Source organism: Fistularia commersonii, chromosome 14 (genome assembly GCF_037954325.1).
Source record: "Fistularia commersonii isolate RoL2024-O1a breed Wild chromosome 14, RoL_Fcom_v1.0, whole genome shotgun sequence".
In the NCBI taxonomy this organism is placed as follows: Eukaryota; Metazoa; Chordata; class Actinopteri; order Syngnathiformes; family Fistulariidae; genus Fistularia; species Fistularia commersonii.
The window spans coordinates 11,249,616-11,271,112 of record NC_141297.1 but is presented as its reverse complement, the minus strand read 5'-3'; the positions used below and the strand labels follow the sequence as shown (position 1 = coordinate 11,271,112).

The 21,497-nt window shown below is 39.3% G+C and overlaps 2 protein-coding genes across 3 annotated transcripts; both read left to right on the top strand.

Moving 5' to 3' along the window:
- Positions 1-567: 567 nt before the first annotated feature.
- Positions 568-11,099, top strand: LOC147227273 (vesicle-associated membrane protein-associated protein B/C-like). 2 transcript variants are annotated; one of them, XM_086159275.1, is made up of 6 exons: positions 568-793; positions 5,429-5,581; positions 7,155-7,258; positions 7,350-7,430; positions 7,821-7,952; positions 8,553-11,099. In XM_086159275.1, exons 1-6 carry the CDS (start codon positions 736-738, stop codon positions 8,724-8,726), a joined length of 702 nt encoding a protein of 233 aa, XP_086015401.1. In that variant the 5' UTR covers positions 568-735; the 3' UTR covers positions 8,727-11,099. The 2 variants fall into 2 exon arrangements, with proteins under 2 accessions (XP_086015401.1, XP_086015400.1); XM_086159274.1 differs by having other exon boundaries at positions 7,770-7,952.
- A 1,304-nt stretch (positions 11,100-12,403) lies between these two features.
- Positions 12,404-21,475, top strand: LOC147227272 (charged multivesicular body protein 4b). The gene is made up of 5 exons (XM_086160004.1): positions 12,404-12,723; positions 14,132-14,309; positions 14,586-14,700; positions 17,320-17,443; positions 18,084-21,475. The coding sequence occupies exons 1-5, from the start codon at positions 12,540-12,542 to the stop codon at positions 18,146-18,148; spliced, it is 666 nt and encodes a 221-aa protein (XP_086016130.1). The 5' UTR covers positions 12,404-12,539; the 3' UTR covers positions 18,149-21,475.
- The last annotated feature ends 22 nt before the right edge of the window (positions 21,476-21,497 follow it).

Here is a 21,497-nt window from a genome sequence, read left to right as displayed (position 1 = left end):
TGAGCTATTAATGGAACAATTTTAGTCGTGAACCTTGATTTAACATGTATTTGACAGCTGGATAAGCGGCAGACGATGGATGGATGATTCTCTTTTATTATACAGGACTGTCTCAGAAAATTAGAATATTGTGATAAAGTTTTTTTATCTTCTGTAATGCAATTAAAAAAACAGAAATCCCTTTTCATGATATTCTAATATTTTGAGATAGGATTTTTGAGTTTTCTTGAGATGTAAGCCATAATCAACAATATTAAAATAATAAAAGGCTTGCAATATTTCAGTTCATTTGTAATGAATCCAGAATGTATGACATTTTTGTTTTTTTAATTGTATTACAGAAGATAAAGAACTTTATCACAATATTCTAATTTTCTGAGACAGTCCTGTATATGGGAAAGGTTGCACTGGGTGGCCAAGACATGCCTGTTATCTTGATGGCGCCGTCAGACGTTAGCCCCTCCTACTTGTGACGTCAGCACGCCCTTCCTTCCCGTTCCTTCCCTCTGCTGTTAGCAGTTAGCACTAGCACGTTAGCGTCCAGCAGCTGTCGGTGGCAGTCAGCTCGAGTAGTGATACGTTTGTAATCGTCGACCTGTTTCCCCCCCCTCCCCTCTGATAGGAAAGTGGTGAACAACTGGGTTGCTGTTTTCGGAACCCCGACGCGTCACCTCTCTGTGTCACTTGCGGTAACATCGTTGGCTTCAACGTCACGACAGGAAGAAACTCTGGGACATGGCTAGACCAGAACAAGTCCTGGTGCTAGAGCCGCAACACGAACTGAAATTCAGAGGTAACGGCAGGGCAGGGCCGGGGGCTAGGTAGCTTAAATATAAGCCGCTCCAGATGGCTACTTTACCGAATTCTGCTATTGTCTGTTTTGTGGGTCAGATGATTCGTCGCGTATGGTTGTTCTTATTAAATGAGACGGATTCCGCCGGCTGAATTGTTTATTGTGTGGATGACAGGTGAAACGACATCCGTGCGATATTGCTAACGAGCTAGCTAGGTAGCTGTTGATTTGCTAGCTGTCATTGCAGCGTCAGGGCGGGCAGGCCCACCTTCCCATTTCTCTAATTCACGCATTCGCTCCCTATGCTGTGACTCGTATCCTTCGGGGGCATGTCAGACACCTTCATGTACTCTTTTGGTGCTGCTGTGTCAGCTGCTAAGGAGTGACTCTTAAAGCATTGCCTACGATCAGGGCCGCATTGCCAAGACTTATAGCTTCTTCTTTTCCTCCTGACTGTTTCCTTCAGGGCTCGCCACAGCGGATCATCTGCTTCCATCTATCCCGATTCTCTGCGTCCCCTTCTCTCATACCACCAAACCCCATGTTCTCTTTCACTGCATTCCTTAATCTCCTCTTTGGTCTTCCTGCAGGCCTCCTGTCTGTCAGTTACAAACTCTGCATCCTTCTCCCAATATATTCACCATTTCAGTTCTGTACATGTCCAAACCACCTCCGTTTGGCCTCTCAGACTTTATCTATCTGACATGTGCCGCCCCTCTGATGGACACATTCCTTTTTCATATTTGCTATCTCTGCTTCCTGTCTCTTCAATGCCTTTAAACTCTACAACATCACTGGACTTATTACTGTCTTGTTCACCCCCCTTTCATTCTGGCTGATCCTGTTTTATCTCACATCATATTTGACACTTTTCTCCTACCGTTCTGGACCTGCTTACATACGTCTTCACATCCTGTCCTTGCTTTACATTGTTGTGGTCTATTGATCCTCTGTACTTAAATCCTCTGCCTTCTTTGTTTCTACTACCCGCAGTCTGACCTTTCCACTTGGGTCCATCTCATTCATGCACATATTGTCTGTCTTGCTTTGGCTCACCTTCATTCCTCTCCTTTATAGGGCATACCCTCACCTCTAGAATTTAACTGTATCATCTATAAACAGCATAGTCCATTGGGAATCCTGTCTAAACTAATCTGTTTGCTTGTCCATTGCCATAGCAAACAAGAAGGGGCTCAGAGGTGGCCCCTGATGTCCCCCCCATCTCCACTTTGGACTTCTCTGTCACACCCACAACACACCTCATCACTGTCTTAAGCTCTCATGCATGTCTTCCACCAATCTAATATACTTCTCTGCCACTCCAGACTTCCTCATACAGTACCATAGTTCCTCCCTCGGTGCCCTGTCATATGCCTTTCTAGATCTACCTTCCCTGTACATCTATGCCAGTGTTTTTAAAGTAAATGCTGCATCTCTAGTGCACTTTCTTGGCATGAAACCATACAGCTGCTCACAAATGCTAATTTCTGCTGTTTCCCGTAACTTCACTGTATGGTTCATCAACTTAATACCTCTGTAGTTACTACAATTCTGCACATTTCCCTTGTTCTTAAAATGGGCATCATCACACTTCACCTCAATTCCTCAGACATCCTGTCACTGTCTAAGATCCTCTTGAAAACTAGTCAGAAACTCTACTGCGCCCCCCCTAGACAATTCCTTACCTCCGCTGGTATATCATCAGGGCCCAACTTTTTCATTCCTCATCTTTTTCATTGCCTTTCTCACCTCTCACCTCCACTTTACCAGTCTTTGCTACTTCATGGTCCACAATGCTCATGTTTTCTACTCTTTGTTCTATCATTTTTCTCATTTATGAACTCTTCAAAGTACTCTTTCCATCACACATCTGACACATAAGTACATTTTCCTCTCTAACCTGCTACATGATCATCTATCTCTCTGTTTTGCAAACCTGTATAAATTAGTTTTCCTCCTTACAGTCCCACCCAATATACAAGTTGTTTGGTCTTTGCCACCACTACCTCTGCCTTCACCTCAGGCTACATCTCCCTGTACTCCTGTCTACTGTCCTATTTCTTCTTAGCTAGCCTCTTTCGATGTATACATTTCTGCACTTCCTCATTCCACCACAAAGTTTCCTTATCCACTTTCTTTCTAGATGACACACCAAGTACTCTCCTACCTGGTTCTCATTAGCTACAGTTGTGTAGTCATCTTCTGACCACAGAGGGCTTTACTCAACTCCTCCCTGAAAACCACACAACACTCTTCCTTTTTCAGCATCCATCACTTTGTCTTCTGGTCTGCCTTTGTTCATCTTCCTTGCCACCAGATTCAGTCTATTCACTACCATTCAATGCTACATTTTTCACCTACAAGTACTTTGCAGTGACTGATCTCTTTCAGATTACACTATCTGAGATATGGTCCACCTGTGTGCTCCTACCACTATTCCTTCTAAGTTATCCTATGCTCCTGCTTCTTTTGGAACAAAGTGTCTCCTTTTTAAGCCATTTCCATCCTATTTATAAAGTCTACCTCCATCTGTACCCTGTGTTCCTATCCTGGATACCTAACTAGCCAATCACTTCTTTGTCAGGTCTGTTGCCTGCACCACCGTGTTCATTGAAGTCTTCACCCATACCACTCTCACCTGGGTATAATCTTCATTGCTTCATCTTACTCCAGAAAATCTCCTTCTGTTCTAACTCACACCCTACACATGTGACATAACCACTAGCAAAATTGAACAGCACACCATCTCATGATTATATCTGACACATTTTACCCACACAACATTCTTAACAAACTCCTCCTTCAAGATAACTTTTGTCCATTTTCTCTTTCCATTAATACTATGCTAGAAAAATTTAAATCCTGCTCATAAGCTTCTAGCCTTGCTATCCTTCCGTCCGGTCTCCTGGACACAAAGTATATCCACCTTTACTTAATATAATATCCAAAATTACAACTCACCAGCAGGCTTAGGTTTTGCCCACAGCTGCATACTCTTAACTGTGCCACAGGCATTCGTCCATGGCTTTTCTATATCTGGCTAGAATGATTCTGAAAATATGGCTGAGCTGTTTTGTAGTGTCATTTTCTGCTGAAAAATGTCCTCAAGGTGTAAAACGGTTTTGAAAATAGGTCAAGTAATGGCTCTCGGTGAAGTGGTCAGTCATTAGTGACCTGTTCAGTGATTGATAGTTGAATGCAAAGATGAGTCCGCTCTTACAGTTACTGATGCAGGGGAGAAATCTTTCTGAAGCACAATTTTTAGAAATAAAAAGTGCTTAACGGCAGCAACACAAGAAACCAGTGAAATGTTGTGGAGTCCTGAATAATGGCATCTTTTTGTGGTCATGGTAAACCCTGCATATAAATACAAAGAAAACAATTACTATTTGCTAGTATTGTATTGTGACAAACAAGATACACTACCTTGTACAGGAAGTTGCTGTACAACTGTGTCTTTGCATCTGAGGGTGGGCCATGAATAATAGACTCATTTCAGCTTTTCCACTGTTTTAATGTTTATGTATTACAAGAGCATGTTCACTCTTAACTATTCCCAAGTCCTTGTTACAGTTCAGGCTACTTTTATCTTGTTGGATTTCAGGCCAAGCATAGAAATAATCAAACACCTGCACCAGAGCTGTAAAAATAATCCCAAATTTTGCTATCAGTTACATTTTTGGCTTCAAACACTGTGGAGAAACAGCTGTTCGGATAATGACACCCGTTTCAGTGTGATGTGAACCCGTTCTTCACCATTATGAACAGCAGCTGAAGATTTTTTGACAGTCATTGTTTATATTTGTTCATATTATTCACACATTGTCATTCAAGTCAAACCAGAAAAAAAAGGAAATCGTATCTGATCGCTACTGGTTGAAAAGGAATACACACGTATTTATGTATATTTTTTCAACCCACTTCTGTTGTATTTTTACATATTTTTTGAGAATACACAGGTCTGGAAGCAGAAAGGTATTTGCATATCTGTAAATAAAATTGTACTACACTGCAATGATGCTCCTTTTCTGTCTTCTGCCCTTGTGCCGTGATGTATCATTCAACACAAAATCAAAGAAAATGTGTTCATATTTACATTTTATTTACCTACTATATGTGTTTTAAGTTGCAAAATATTGGAAGTGAGAGGAAATCCCCTGATTGTTCTTTCAATGAATGTTGTTTCTGAAGTCTGAGTCATGATTTTTTTTAGCCAAATAGAGCAGCACTTAACCAGCTAATTCACTGAACAAGTATGTAAAGGCACACACAAACACACAGTCTCTTGAAGCTCTGCTCAACCTGTTTGATTAGCATGTGGCCTGTGCTCTGCTCAACCTGCTCGATCAGCATGTCTCCTGCTTCAACCCGGCACTGAGGCTCCAGACAGGGTTTGTGGGCATTTGTTAAGGGTTGCAAAAGTATGAAAGAATCTGGCAATGTGTCATTAATGATTTCATAGGCTTTTGAAGTGAATTTTAAGTGTTCAGTCTTTTTTATGGGTTTAGTTTTTTTAAGCTTTTTTTTATGTGTCTGTTCATGTTAGAAGTCTTCTCTGAATTAGTCCCCTGAAAAATGCTAAGCAAAGTAATGTTGTGTTACCCTTGAATCAGTGCTCTCCTTGTCTTTCCTCAGGCCCATTCACAGATGTCGTCACTGCCACTTTGAAACTCACCAACCCCACAGAATGTAATGTGTGTTTCAAAGTCAAGACAACTGCACCTCGCAGATACTGTGTGCGTCCAAACAGTGGCATCATTGAGGCTGGGACATCCATCAACGTTTCTGGTCAGTAGACAGTTTCTTCTGGCAGCATGGTTGATGAGCCCCCCCAAAGTCCAGACCCACCTCATTCACAAAACAGATATTTCTGATTCAGTGCTTTTCTTTTAAAGGTCTTAATAAAGGCTACAACTACTTATCATTGTTTTTGATTTGTGGATTATTTTCTCTCTTGGTTAATTGGTTTATAGAATACCAGAATAGGTGCAAAAATGTTTGATCAGTCTGACTTCTTTAAATTCCCATCCTCCAACAATATCCAACTAACTGTCATTGGAAGGTATGGAAAACAGAAAAAAAAAAATCATATTTTGAATGCCTTGAAATTAGACTATTACCTTTTCTTGAAATATAATTCAAACTGATGAAAAATATTAAAAACTAACAAGTGATTGGTAAATTGTGGAAGTGCTTATCAATAATTTCATCTATGTGAATTAAAGTGAGGATCCATTGTAAAGCAACATTCACTAATGTCAGTCCAGCATGCAGTCACCTCACATGAAATTTGAGAATATTGTCTAGCAGCCACCATATTACAGTATCATAAAATCCATAATGCAGTTAAGAAAAGCCGCATGTTGGTTGTATTACAATTCCTCCATCATGTCCCAATGGGACCATGTCACTTTATTCCATGTCTGTTGAAAATGTTTAGATGTTTACTCTGAAAACTTCTACTTGTTATTTCTCAGTATTAACATTCCCTGAGTCATATTAAGCGTAGCTGTAATAATGATGATACATTTCCTCATGACTTAGCTAGATCTTTTAAAGAATATTTATCCAAATCAAGAATAAAGTTTTGTGATCACCAGCCTTAACCGTCTTCTGTCATTTTCTAGGTTGTTTGTTGTTGTTCAGCCCATCTGTTTATTCCTCTTTTACTAACCATACACCAAATGATAGTTTTTGGTTACTTCTGGCAAAGACGATTTTTATTTGGTCATTTTGTGTCTTTAATTATGTATTTACTTATTTTGTGGCCTAATTATGGCTTCATCATTTTTTTCCAGCATATTAACAGTTTGATATGAACCTGGAATTATAATCATCTTATTTTTCCCTCCCCTTTCCCTGGGTGAAGACTTCAATGAACACGGTGGTGCAGGCAACAAGATTAAACCACAAATGGCCATGAAAGTCCATGAAATATCACATTTTTATGGCGCACTCAGTATTGAATAGAAATCGTTGCAGCTCCTAAATAATGAATTCAGTTTTTGTGGTAAACATGTTGTGTTACAGGTGAAGGTCTGCCCTTCAGTCACATATTGTTTGTTTCATTTCTTGTCCATTGTGGTGATTCTCATAGGCAATTTTAAAAATGGTCAATGTCCAAAAACTTATTTACTGACTGTTATTTAAAATGAGCCATCAAATTGTCCATAAAACTCTTGTGTTTTTCCTTAAAGTGTTGCATACTCCTGTAGCATCTATGAAATCTTAATCCTACTTTTTCTATATAGAATATAGAATATATTCTATAGAATATATTTTCTTCTGTTGCCCCAGTACCAGCAGCAGCATCTCCCTAATGTTCTCTTTCTCCATTCTATCTTTGCTTTTTTGCCCTCAGTTATGCTGCAGCCTTTTGACTACGACCCCAATGAAAAGAGTAAACACAAATTCATGGTGCTCTCCATGCTGGCCCCCTATGACATGACTGACATGGAAGGGGTGGTGAGTAAATGAACTTTGAATATGATTATAGATGAAATACCAGTCTTTCCTCACTATTTGTGACTTCATTCTTTGATGATGGCACCCACAGTGGAAGGAGGCGAAACCCGAAGACCTGATGGATTCAAAGTTGAGATGTGCATTTGAGATGCCTGTAGAAAATGATAAAGCTGTAAGTCCTAAATCGCATTATGGATTTATGCTGTGATACTTTAAGCCATCAGTAATTACATACCTGATGTTGATCATCTTTTAATACATCTTATCAACTCAGAATAATTTATGAATAAATGTCTCTGTTTTTAAAGGATTTAGATTAAATCAATCATAAGACAATCACTCTGCATGTTCCATGTGACTTAAGTTACATTTGCACTATTATTTCCAGTCTGCATATCATCACAAACACATCGCATGCTTTGCTTACTCATTTCTACTTTTCATCTCACTCCCTGCCACATCTCTCCACATCCCTAAAACCCCTACCCCTGCCCTTCCGCTCTCTCCACAGCATGAGACTGAAAGCATCAAATCTGTGTATTCCTCTCACTCCTCTGTTAAGACGGAGAATGTTCCCTTGCCAAAGTCTACCAGCGCCTCGTTGGATGACGGCGAGGTGAAGAAGATCATGGAAGAGTGCAAACGGTTGCAGATGGAAGTTCAGAGGCTACGGGAAGAAAACAAACAGATTAGGGTGAGATGCATGAAACGGTAATCTTGGTTCATTTAATGCTGGTTCGAGACCCACGTAGGTTCTTCAGTTTTTTCAGCACACTGTAAGTACTGATAAGAACTGATTGTTTGCCCAAATGATAATGTACTTATTCATGAGGTTAACAGTCATGATCTCACTGTCCCTCACAAACTCATTTTTTCAGTCTCTTAAGACAATAGGAGAAACATCAATTGCCACTGCTGAGGTCATTGGCAGAATTTAATTGCTGTTTCACATCCAGTATAGCATTTACTTTTTGTTTGTTTTTTGGATTAATTGGAGGCACATTGCAGGCTCTTTATTCACATATCTAATACTTAGATCTACAGGATCTAAGTATTGGTGGAGCAGGTAGTGGTGGAGCAGAGGTGGTGTCATTTTTTTTCCTAGTTTTCAGTTCAGTGTTATTTTTCCCATTATAAAAAAAACATCTCAATTATGTAGATTTAATCCTAATGCAACATATAGCTGCTAAGGTTCCACGAAACTGTTTTTCAAAAGACAGTACTTTGAAAGTCCAGTATGTAAAGTTAGTGTTTCACCACATTCAGCTGTATCTGTAACATGTCTTCATCGCAGGAGGACGATGGGCTACGGAAGAGAAAGGTAACGTCAGTTGCTGCTCTTCACTCCTCTTCCTCCTCCATCATGGCGACCTCAACCACAAGGGACGAAGGCCTAAGCACCCGCATCCTGGCACTCTGTGTACTCTTCTTTGTCATCGGAGTAATCATTGGCAAGCTGGCCCTGTAGAGACAGACGGACAGAGCACAGTGACGGATGGTGGCTCAGGTGGACACGTATCGGTGATGGCGACAGGGATGTCTTCTTCTGCATTGATTTCTCTTTTTTTTTTTCCAAGGCAATATCATGATGGGTTGTCCGGACGTAGAATAATTTAATCTGTGAGAAGGAAGGAAGGCGATTCCTTCCTTCCAACTTAAATCATGAAACTGATTTCTTCTCTATGGAATAAGCACCACCTCTGTCCAGCTCTGCTCTATCCGTCCATCCCTCAACCCTAACTCGTCTTTCCCTACTTGCACAGGTAATAGTTAGCTGTGTGTGGGTGTTTGTGTGGATGGATGAACCGATGCTTCTTCCCTCTGGCTGAATGTCTTTCATTGATTCTTGATTGATTGTCAAATCTTCAAGTTCTTCACTCACACTGTCTCTTAAGTACCAACACCCCTCTCTTCCAGTTAATTCTGATAATCTCCGAGGAGAGTTGAACACAAGTGATGAAGCTCTTTTCAAGACTGAACTCTTTGTGTTTTGAATGGTGCGGGGTTACAATGTGAGCGGGTAGAAGCTGCAATTGTGTGAGCTTGTAGTGTTCCTCCTTTTTTTTTCCTTTACCTTTTACTCTTCCTGCAGGAGGTTCAGGTGTACGTGTCCACGTTTGTGGGTGAACACAGATGGCAAATTTAGCTCTCGAGTTTTCGAGGTTGGTGGGTGGTTCGACAGATTACTCAAACTTAGCAAAAATGGGTTATTTGCTGTTGATCAAATTGAAACACTTGACAACTTAAGTCCAAATAGACCGAAGTATTCAGCAAAAATTTTGCTAATGTATTTTTTTGACCCACTGATAGAATCATGACAAACGGAAATCAGATGCATGATGATGGTTCAAATTCACCAGCCATTTAGTTCAAGTCACTATTTTTTTTCCAACCTACATAAATGGGCAAAAAAATGGTTAGCGCCAGTGGAGTAAAACAACCACCTTTGTTTTCTCTGTTCTAGGGACACACATCTAGTAATTGGCCAGTTTGCCAGTCCCTTTAGATAGATGCCCTTCTCTATGTGTGCGGTACTCTTACCTTTTATTGGGCAAGTCAGCTGAGCACAATGAATGCCTGCTGAGAGTTGTGATCTTATAGCCCATGTAAATGTGATCAAATGCATTTTCAAACAACTCCGAAGCTCCTTCATATATGTGTATGAATGGTTGTTTTCTCAATGATGTTGGGCGGATCTTCCTCAAACTGCTTGCAACACCACCTTTTTAAAAGTTGTTTGCTTGTTGACTTGGAAAATGATTCAAGAAACTATGATGTTGAACTTCAACATCATTTTGATCTGTTAAATGCAGTTAAATACTCTACAGACACAATAAACCTTTCACTGACCAAGGCACCTGATTCAGTTTACTGCACCCACATTGTGATGTGAAACTTGTTCTGGTGGTAATTGCTTTGAAAATGTAAATGTATTATAGTTTCACATCAAAGATATATTGTGCTGAGTGAATGGGTCACACTATGAACATGTTTCTGAGTTGTTGATGTGTAACTGATTACTTGAGACTGATCAATATTGTAGGTCATTCTATTCATTATGCTTAGCTTATCAGCTCAAGGGCGGTCTGCATTCCCCTGCTGTGCATAGAGAGAAGGCCATCTATGGTAAAGTGTTTTCTTTTTCCCAAAACATTTGCATGTTCCTCTTAAAGGACAGTGAACATCATGCAAAACCATCTTGGAAATGATGAAACTGTAACAAAACTTTTATTGTTGTTGCTGCTTTAGTTTTGCCCACTGATTATTGTATTTGCATCACTTTTTTCGCTTCTTTACTGTCTATTACATTGTCATGTAGCTACATTGCTTCTGTTGTGTATAATACTTAAATACACTATATCCAACTGTCCACTGCACAATCTGCATGAAATTACCCGTCTTTTGTTCTTGAGTGTTAAAGTTATATTAACAAAACAAAGTTACAGTCTTTTAAAAAGGGACCATCTCGAGTCTGGTTTTATCAGTTTGTGTGTTTTTGCTTCCTTTTGATCACATTTTTCTTTCGTTTGCTGTTCTGGTGGTTTTGTGAGGCAAACTGAGACAACGCAGCTGTATTATCTCGGCTAACACGTGACCATCCCAGCAAACTGTTGTAACAATAAATAAATATCTGTATTTTGTGTTGCCTGAAGGAGCTCAGGTGGCAGAGATATGGGGGGACGGTGGCAGCTGGCCTGGAGAAGGACTGATCTGTGAATACACACTACATTTAAGAAAAAGACGTCAGTGCTTCAGACCACATGCAGACACAAAATGTAACCACACAGTAATTCGATACTCTTTTGTATGTATATAAAAATAAAAGGTCTTTAAAAGATAACTGGCAACATTATTAACATACTGTAGTGAAAGAAGAAAATAACGTGCCACCATGGATCATGGACCATGGATCATAACAAATTAAAATACATTAATCCCCCACTGTCTGATTTGTCACAAGTTTACGCTTTTGATGTGTTTTTTTCTCCTTACTGATAAAACGATTGCATTTGGCTGAAAGGACAACTGTTTTTGTCCCATGCCGGTCAGGTAAAAGGTGGTGGCAATGGCTTCGGTAGTGCAAGTTTCCAAAGTGCTTCCACAATCCAGTTTTTTGTCTACTACTATTAACTAAATATATACACTGCTCAAAAAAATAAAGGGAACACTTAAAAAACACATCCTAGATCTAAATGAATGAAATATTCTTATGAAATACTTTGCTCTTTACACAGTTGAATGTGCTGACAATAAAATCACACAAAAATGATCAATGGAAATTAATTGTATCAACCCATAGAGGTCTGATTAGGAATCACACTCAAAATTAAAGTGTAAAAACAAACTCCAGGCTGATCCAACTTTGATGTAATGTCCTTAAAACAAGTCAAAATGAATGTGTTGCTTCCTGAGTGAACACTATGATTTCACAAAAGTGTGATTGACTTGGAATTACATCGTGTTGTTCAAGTGTTCCCTTTATTTTTTTGAGCAGTATATTTATCTGTGTGTGTGTGTGTGTATAGAAGGGATGCTCAAAACTCATCGCTTATTTTTATACTGGTTGAAAATCTTTTACTTAAATGCATATAATGCTATAAAAATTCAGTGTCAAAATGATCTAATCCAATCTCATTAAATATTTATGTCTTAACATTCTATCAGTTCAATATTAGATCATGAACGTTTTAAGGTCCATCATCTTGGGCCCTGGGAGACCTTTTAATTATTGGAAGTAATGAAATATTCAGGATACATTATATAGGCATTATTAAAAAAGTACTCATGCATGTGCATCAGGTCAATATTTAGTTTAAAAAAGCTTAAAACTGTCTAAATCAAGTTCATGGCCAATTGGAATCCCAAATAATCCTAAATCTATACAGGATAAACGGCAAAAATGGTTTCATAAAACATTTGTATCAATAAGGAAGAAAGATCAGCTAACGCTTGTTTTTTTTTTTTGTTTTTTTTTGTAGAGCTCTACTGTTGGAGGATTTCTATGTACGCATTTTTTCATTGCTGTGAAACACTTAAATTAAAAGCTATAGTTTTCTGCGTTGTCCAGCAGATGAAGCCAAAGTGCAAACAAGCACGGCCTTGCCGTCACTATGAAACATGACGTCATTGGGCCTTATCCAGGAAGTGGAGAAATATCAACAATCCTTGAAGCAGGGCGAAGTGTCAGGGTGGTCGAGCCGCGAAGACGCCAAGCTTGACTTTTGGGGTATATAGCAATTTTGTCTTTCTTTTCTTAGTAGTGCTTATTAGAATACCAGATATGTCGTTATTTGGTAAAATTTTTGGAGGGGGAGGAAAAGGTGGAAAGGGACCGAGCCCACAGGAGGCGATCCAGAAACTGCGAGAAACCGAGGAGATGCTAACGAAGAAACAGGACTTTTTAGAGAAAAAGATCGAGCAGGAACTGCAAATTGCTAAGAAAAACGGGACGAAAAACAAAAGAGGTAAGATAACAGGGTTCGTTTCGAGACTGTTTCAGTAACTCGTTATCAAATTGCCATACAACAAACCAAGGTGTGGTGTTAGCATCTTAGCTAAGTTGGCTAACTTTAACTGTCGGAACTGTTGGCAGCGTTACGCAGGACCCCTGTCACGGACACGGTGCTACCGGAGGTACATCCATGTACATCCTTGTCGATTGTGTATGAGCCGATTACTTGAATTTTATGGTTGCTGTTTTTTCGTTGTCCTCCATTTAGAGCTATAGTGTTAGCTTTAGCTTGTCATATAGAGGTTCACCGTTCGGGTAGTGAATCGGTGGCCATTTAGAAGTCGATCGTGTGTCGTTACAGATCAGGCGATGTTTACAGCTATAGATGTCCTAATCCTGGCAATAAAGATATCCAATCATTCTTTCAGGATAAAGTACAGGTGTTGTATACAGACAGGGGGATATTGAGTAATTAGAGCAATCAATGAACACCCTGGCTTAATTGACAACCTTTCACATGTAACAAATAATTTTCTGATCCCAATAATTGGATTTTGGGCAGTGTCTCATACAGGAGTGTGGTGAGATTATGACCAAGCACAACTGAACACCATGTTAGTGTTCATTTAATTGTACCCACCTTTCCATTGAGAGAACTATTTTTCAAAACAAAATCCAATATTAATATTTATTCTCCATCACAAGGGATGCTTAAGACTGGTATTTTATATTTGTTTTGCTCAATGCATGTTAGGAAGTAAGGTGACATTCGGACCATAGCCAGAGACCATTGTTAATCTGCTTGTCTCAGCTGTTCTGTATATTTGTTGTTGAATGAAAATCTAAAATACAAGTGGAATCCATTCATGTTTCCACACTTGCAGTTTTAACTATAATAAACAGGCAGCTCATTTTCAGATAAGTAAATAGCGATTCCTACATTTGTTTGTCGATAAATTGATTGCGGTCACTTTTCCACCATATCACATGCCCTTAATACACTCTGTCAATCATTAAATACACCAAATGAAACTTCAGTGTCAGTCACTTATTCTTCTAGATTCATCATGAAAAATGAAATCCTTGCAATTCCATTATGCACTGATCAGTTAAAATTGTAAAGCAGTGTTTGAGACAATTTGCCTTATGCTACGATGCGATGTGTATGGTGAAAGCAATATTCCCTCACTTTAATAGTCCCCAAGGGGAAAAATAGTTTTCTCTGATTCTGAAATATATTAACACTTTGACCCTCTGCTATGATTTTTAAGAAAACATTTTTTTTATTATATGACCAAATTATTCAAAATAAATGCGTGTATATGAGATTTGGGATAATTTGCTCTACTGTTTTCTCTGTGATGTATATCTTTTGCTTTACATTCATCAATCTCCTCATCTCTTTGCCTGTTTCTCCCCAGCGGCCCTACAGGCTTTGAAAAAAAAGAAGCGATATGAGAAGCAGCTTGCTCAGATTGACGGCACACTATCCACCATAGAGTTCCAAAGAGAGGCTCTGGAGAATGCAAACACCAACACAGAAGTGCTGAAGAACATGGGCTTTGCTGCCAAGGCAATGAAAAGTGCCCATGAAAACATGTAAGAGGTTGCCAGTCACCACTGAACTGGTGGATCCTGATGAAACTGTTAGAAATGTGCCTTGTATTCATATGTCTGGCTAATAATGGATTTGACTCAGATGGAATTGCATCTCCCTTGTCCAAACCCTGCTGCAGGAATGTGACAGGGTTACACACCAGAAATTTAGATCAGGAATGTATAATATATATGCAATGGGATTCATTTAGCATTTCTGTGGTTATAGTGCTGCGGGCTTTCTTCAGATCTGATTCCTCCCTTTTGATGTTGTTTCAGGGACATTGAGAAGGTAGATGACCTGATGCAGGACATCACAGAACAGCAGGAACTGGCCCAGGAAATCTCAGATGCCATCTCCAAACCTGTTGGTTTTGGAGAGGAATTTGATGAGGTTTGCAGATTTTCAGATGTGTATTTTTACAAAACCAACACTGTGATTGTTGATGGCTTCATCAGGAGCAAAAAAGGCTCGAATAACTATCCAGCTTTCATCTTCTATCTTGACATATGCAGCTGCTTGCACACTTTTAGTGTTTTAGTTACTTGTTTTCCTTGTATTGTAATTTAGAAGATCTGAATCCCTTTTTGTACATGCATTACATTTTGAATTAACACCCATACTGAGATGTTACTATCACAACAATAGAGTATATATAGCTTTTAATATAATTCACAGCCAAATGTATACCATCATAATGTACAGCACTTTTCCATCCCCATTAGATGTGTGCCTCTCTACATCACTAACCATCAGTTGAAGTTGTCTGTGTTTTGTCTTTGTTCAAGTGAAGGATTGTCCTGAGTTTTTGTCACTTCATTGTTTAAAGCAGAATTCTTCCTGTCTTGGTTTTGCATTCGCTACTGACCATTCTTGAAGTCTGTGTTTCCTGACCTTGAGAAGGAAGTAGCCTTTATTTAAACATGACAGTATTCTTATTTAATTTCCACATAGCCCCTGGTATTTCACTGTTCAAGAATAATTTGTGAGAAAACATACGGTCTTCCTGAAGTTCGCAATCACTCAATTTTAGGAAGACACTATTGCAGGGGTGGGCAATTATTTTGGCTGGCGGGCCGCATTTCTTATTTAATTTTTATGCGCGGGCCAACTAGGTATCATGTACGTTGAACAAAATGAAAATTTCAATTTAGATATTTAATTTTTTGGCATTTCAGTTCAACTTTAAAATCCTTAATGATCATATAAATGTACAAACGCTATTTTGTATGTAATCATTGTTACAAAAGGATAAAAAGGAGTTTCTAAATTCAATATTGATATTCAATATTGATATTGGTTTATACTGATTGAAAATACTTAAAAATTCAAAGAAATAGTTTGGCGGGCTGGTTGAAAAAGCAAAATGGGACAAATGTGGCCCATGGGCCGTAAAATGGCCAGGTCTGCACTACGGTATTGCACAGTGGAATTCAAGGCTGAGATGGGTCTGAATAATGAATCAGCCCTCAGTCCCCTCTTGTTTGCTATGGACAGGCTGACAGATGAGGTTAGATAGGAATCCCTATGGACTATGATGTTTACAGATGACATTCTGACCTTTAGTTAGAGCAGGGTGCAGGTGGAGGACAATCTAGAGTGGTTGAGGTATGCCCTGGATAGGAAAGGTATGAAGGTTACCTACAGATAGAATACATATTTGTGAATAAGGGGGACCCAAGTAGAACACTGAGGTTACAGGAAGTAGAGATAACAGGGTTTCCGCTCGTCAATAAAAAGCAAAAGTCATTAAATAGATTTAGCAAAAATTAAGGCCTTGAATAGCATTAAATAACATTTAATTTAATTTCTAGAGCTATTAAAAAATGAAATACCTCTAGAAATTGATGGGGAAGACACTGTCTTATTCACGGTTAATTTTGATGAGGCCATATAAACATTTGATAATTTCAGTAGAAATAATGTGATGATTGACAGGCGGAATCGTAGAATTGGTTGTTGTTTACGGCCAGTGTCCTTACAGTTAAAACTCCAAATGTTGAGCTTGGTGAAAGAGTGGTGTCAGGAAAATGGGAAAGTGTAATTTTCAACAAAAGTGGATGGAGGAAGGACTTTTCTGAGGCTGGTTAAAGCCTGTAGGAAGTGAGTGGGTGCAGGAGACGATACAGGGTTGATACAGCGTTTGAGCAAAAAGGAAACGAACCGAGAAATCCGCTCTAATAATCATTCACAAAGTTATTATGATTGAGTCCCATTGGAGCTGCCAGGCAGGAGGTCTCGAGGAAGGCCAAGGAGAAGATTTATGGATGTAGTGAGAGAGGATATGAAGATAGTTGGTGTGAGAGAGGAGGATACAGAGAATAGGGTTAGATGGAGAAGGTTGATTCGCTGTGGTGACACCTGAAGGGAAAAGCCAAAAGGAGAAGAAGAAATAATCCACAAAGTTAAATCCATGTGCTTCTTTAGTTCCATATTCAGAAGGTCATATGTACATATCTGCTACAGTGCAAAATCTGTTCCAGATTTGAATGATTGATATATTATAGATAAACATATTTGCAGCTGGACATGGGCATTAAATTTGTTTTATTGGCATTAAAATTAGTATTAAAAAAGCATTACATGAGATTAGCTGATACCCACAGAAACTCTGGAGAAAGAAGATGGAGAATTTCAATTACCTAAGATCAACTGTCAGGGGAAGAGTGTGGAAAAGAGGTGAATAAATATATAAAAGCATGTTGGTAAGGATGAAGAAATTTGGCCAATGTGATAAACAAGTATCAGCCAGAATCAAAGGAAAGGTATACAAGATGGTGGTGAGACCAGCAATGTTATATACTTTTGAGACAGTGGCAATGAGGTAGCAGAGAATTGACAAAATCAGGAATGAGTCCATCAGAAGGATAGCACATGTTAGAGGTTTTGGAGATTAAGTCATAGAGGCTAAACTCAGACACATGAGTAGTTTTAGTAGTTGTAGTAATTATTCTGTCAAGGTGCATTAGATATTATGTGGTTTTATACACTGCACATTACTGTCTATCTCAGGATGAGCTGATGGCAGAGCTAGAAGAGCTTGAGCAGGAGGCGCTGGATAACAACCTGCTGGACATTGGACCAGACAATGTCCCCCTCCCCAATGTGCCTTCAACTTCATTACCTTCCAGACCTGGTGAGAAACTTGCAAGGCTTCTTTGGTTTGGGTTGCCTGAGTACAAAATTTGAAGAAATGTCAAAGCAGTGTCAGGCATGTGATTAAACAACTGTCTAATGTAGAGGACTCGGACAACAAAACTGAGCAATTAACCAAGTTTAGAATACACACGTAGTTTAGCAAGTTTTGGCTGCCATTGCAAAGGATTAATCTCTGAAATTTATTTGAACTCTCTCACTGTCAGAGTTCCCAACACTAGGATGTAACAAATGTCTGGGTTCTGTATATTTAAATTAGAACAATGTTCGTTGTGAAGGTTGACAGTGCAATACAGTACTGGGTAAATTAAAGGTGAGTCCAGTTCTGCATAAGCCAAAAGATTAAACTTTTAACTGTCCTCAAAATATATTCTTAAGTCAGACTTCAGAAAGGACCATGTGAAAATCTCTTAAAATAGCTGACTTGAATATTAGAAATAGGTAACTGTAACATAGCAAAAAAAAGGACATGTGTAGTTTTTCTCTATGCATAATCGATAACACGTCCCTGAAAATAGTAAGAAATCATTTAAAATTTTTAGGACACATGTAAGTATGAACAGCAGAACATGTTAGTGTTTGTCGTGTTTTTATGTACATTTTTCCTTTCATCCACAAAGCCAAGAAAGAGGAAGACCAGGACGAGATGGAAGACCTGCAGCGCTGGGCAATGCAAGCTATTTGAAGGCAACATGACAAGTTCCATTGGAGAGGGAAGATGAAGGAGCAAGGGATGAATGAACTGACTGGATGTTGTGTGTGATCGCTCTTATGTGTCTGAGAGGAGAAGTGAACTTCATTTAACACTTTGAAAATGCAAAAATGCTGTAGTCTTTATTCCATTCACAACCCATACCTAAGAGACCCCGGGCACTCTTTTGAAGGCTTTTCTTCTCTGAGCCCCGTTGCTGCATCACGATGGTCGCCTCACACAAACTCTATTTCAGTGAAATACCAACATTTCATTGTCATTGGGATGGCCACGTTAATTTCAGAATCAACAGACTTCATTGTGGCACAAGATGATCTCTGTGACATAACAGAGTCATTGTTGGGTCATTGTGGCACTGTTAAAGGGATATGCCAACTTTTTTGGAAATTAGCATATTTGCCTCTTTCCCTGTGTTAAGAAAAGAGTATGGATGCTCATCTCTGTGTGAGTTGGGAGGTGTAGACCCCTCCCCCACCAGTGAGCTCAGCACAGTAAATGCACATGTATGGTGCAGATAGCCAACTGTGAAAAGTCATCAGAAATGCATTCTGTCATGTTGTGACTCATACATACGCCATCTAAACAGGCTGGCTCTTCCTCTAGAAAACATGCATGTTAAACCCCTTTTTGTTTACTTTCCTTTGTACAAACAGGACAAAGCAGGAATTAATATAATTATGATTAATATATCTAATTGTGTATTTGCTGTAAAAATAACAAGGTATCATAATTTTCAGTTAATATTTCATTATGAGGTGACTGTATGAATCAAAATCAGAAATGCTTAACTAATCCCAGAGGAAATTGAGGAAATCGGATATGAGCCACAACATGAAAATAAGGGTGTCAAGGAGTTTTAGGAGTGTATATAGGATGACTTTTGACGAAGATAGGCGGCTAATATCATAAGATAACATCCATCATTCATAGTTATCTCGTATATAGTTGGTGTCTGGGTGGGAAAGAGCAGAGTTTATCAACAAGTTGCTATGTCCCTTTAATGTGACCGGAAGATGAAAATCTGCACGGAAATTAAATAATCAAAGATCTATTTACGTTTGTTGGCGTTAAACTGGTTGTATATTTTTATCTCCCCTATTGTTTGTTACACTCCTGTCATATAAGAGCATAAGCTGGGTGGAGCCATGATCCATGTGCCACGTGCTGTGTCCCTTTTGTTGTCAAGCCTCTTGTGAAGCCCATGTCCTGGTCAAAGCCACCAGTCCATCCATCCACCCATTATCGACTGCTTATCCTAACCCACGGGTGGGCAAACTACGGCCCACAGGCCACATCTGGCCCGTTGGTCTTTTTAATCTGGCTTGCCAAAGAAATCATACTTGATTCGAATGATTGGATCAATGAATATTGGAGCTCGAACAAGAAATTATTTCATTTTTGGAGCTACTTGAGAACACTTGAGAATTTTCTTGAGCTGAATTAAACAGATTGGCTTTGTGATTTAGCCTTTACTGTGGACATACTGACACACATGAATGAGCTGGGTGTGAAGCTTCGATGGAAAAACAGGTTTGCGAACATCAGAGCCTTCAAAACCAGGCTGGTTTTATTCTCAAAGCAAATGTCGTACGAGTCTGATGTGTACTGTTAACAAATGTGTTTTTTTTTATTTTTTTATATATGTATCCTATCTTGTGCTGACCCGGCCCGTCTGTCAAATTTCAAAAGTAAACGCGGCCCCTGAGCCAAAAAGTTTGCCCACCCCTGTCCTGAACGAAGGGTTGCGGGGGATGCTGGAACCTATGCTTGTCAATCAGGGCCACATATAGAGACAAACGACCATTCACTCTCATTCACACACTCCCAAGTTTATCCAGTTAACCTGCTGCATGTATTTGGACTGTGGGAGGAACTTGAGAAACCCAGACATGGCGAGAACACAGAAAGGTCCTCTTGAAAGCAGATCAGGGTCCTTTGTGTTGTGAGGCAGAAGCGCTAATCACTGCCCCACCCTCCCCACCAGTCGTTTTTGTTATTTGGTGTAAATATCCCAAATGTGTACTTTTCTACTGTATTTCTGCTTTGACTTGAGAGGCGGAGTCCAGGTTGTGTGATGCATGCAACAACAGAAAGCCACAATACAGATCACAACGCATGGCTAGAAGAGATATTAGACCTTCCAACATGTTCACCCTACTCTGTATGTCTGGGTCCTTTTGTTTCAAATTGTAAAATGTCAAAATATTGTAGCGTGGGGCAGGGAGACTGGCCAGCAGAACCCAGTATCCTTTGCAAGTGATGATGATGACTGTTGGGAGCTTCTCTTGGTTCTGTGTTAAGGAACTCCATTGTCGAATAACTATACAATGTTGTGTTCGATGTGTGACACTAACCTGCACCATTAGTTATCTTAACGGGGGAGTCCATCCTCAGGCTAACTCAGGGGTGGGCAAACTGTGGCCTCCAGGCCACATCCGGCCAATTGGTCTTTTTACTCCAGCGCGTCAAAAATTGGTACAGAATTCGTAAGCGATGTGAATGATTGGATCAATGAATGTGGGAGCTCAAACAGGAGATTATTTCATTTTTGGAGCTACTTGAGAATTTTCCTGAGCCGAATGACATAGATTGGATTTGTGATTTAGCCTTTACTGTGGACATACTGACACACATGAATGAGCTGGATGTGAAGCCACAAGGGAAAAAAAACGGTTTGTGCATAAAATGCATGCAAACATCAGAGCCTTCAAAACCAGGCTAGTTTATTTTCAAAGCAAATGTCACACAATGCTCAGACATATGTCAGACGAGTCTGATATGTACTGTTAACAAATGCGCTTTTATTTTTGAATATGTATTGTATCTTATGTTGACCTGTCCGGTCTGTCAAATTTTAAAAGTCTATGTGGCCCCTGAGACAAAAGGTTTGCCCACCCCTGGGCTGTTAGCTCTGAGCGAGACACCCCTTGGTTTCCACTGTCCCTTGTCTGATGAATTATAACCATCTTCTAAAGAGCAATTTATCTTTTACTCCGATTGGTACTTTGCGGAGGCCAAGCTTGTCACGATATTATTATTAACACGTTGAAAAAGGCATTGTCTCTACTTTTCAATTGTATCCAATTGAGGTGGTTGCTTATCAACAATTAAGAGTATTGTAAATGTACAACAGCAACATTTTGGACATGAAAGTGTTAATTACTTTGGTTTCACGATGTACATTTTTTACATAGGCAAACATAACTCAAAGGATGGATGGACAAGCATGTTTGCATTTCAATGTTTTATTTATCCAGATGAGAGGTTATTTGAAAAATCATTAAAAGTTTTCAATTCTTAGGCCCAAGTTGATGTTTCATTT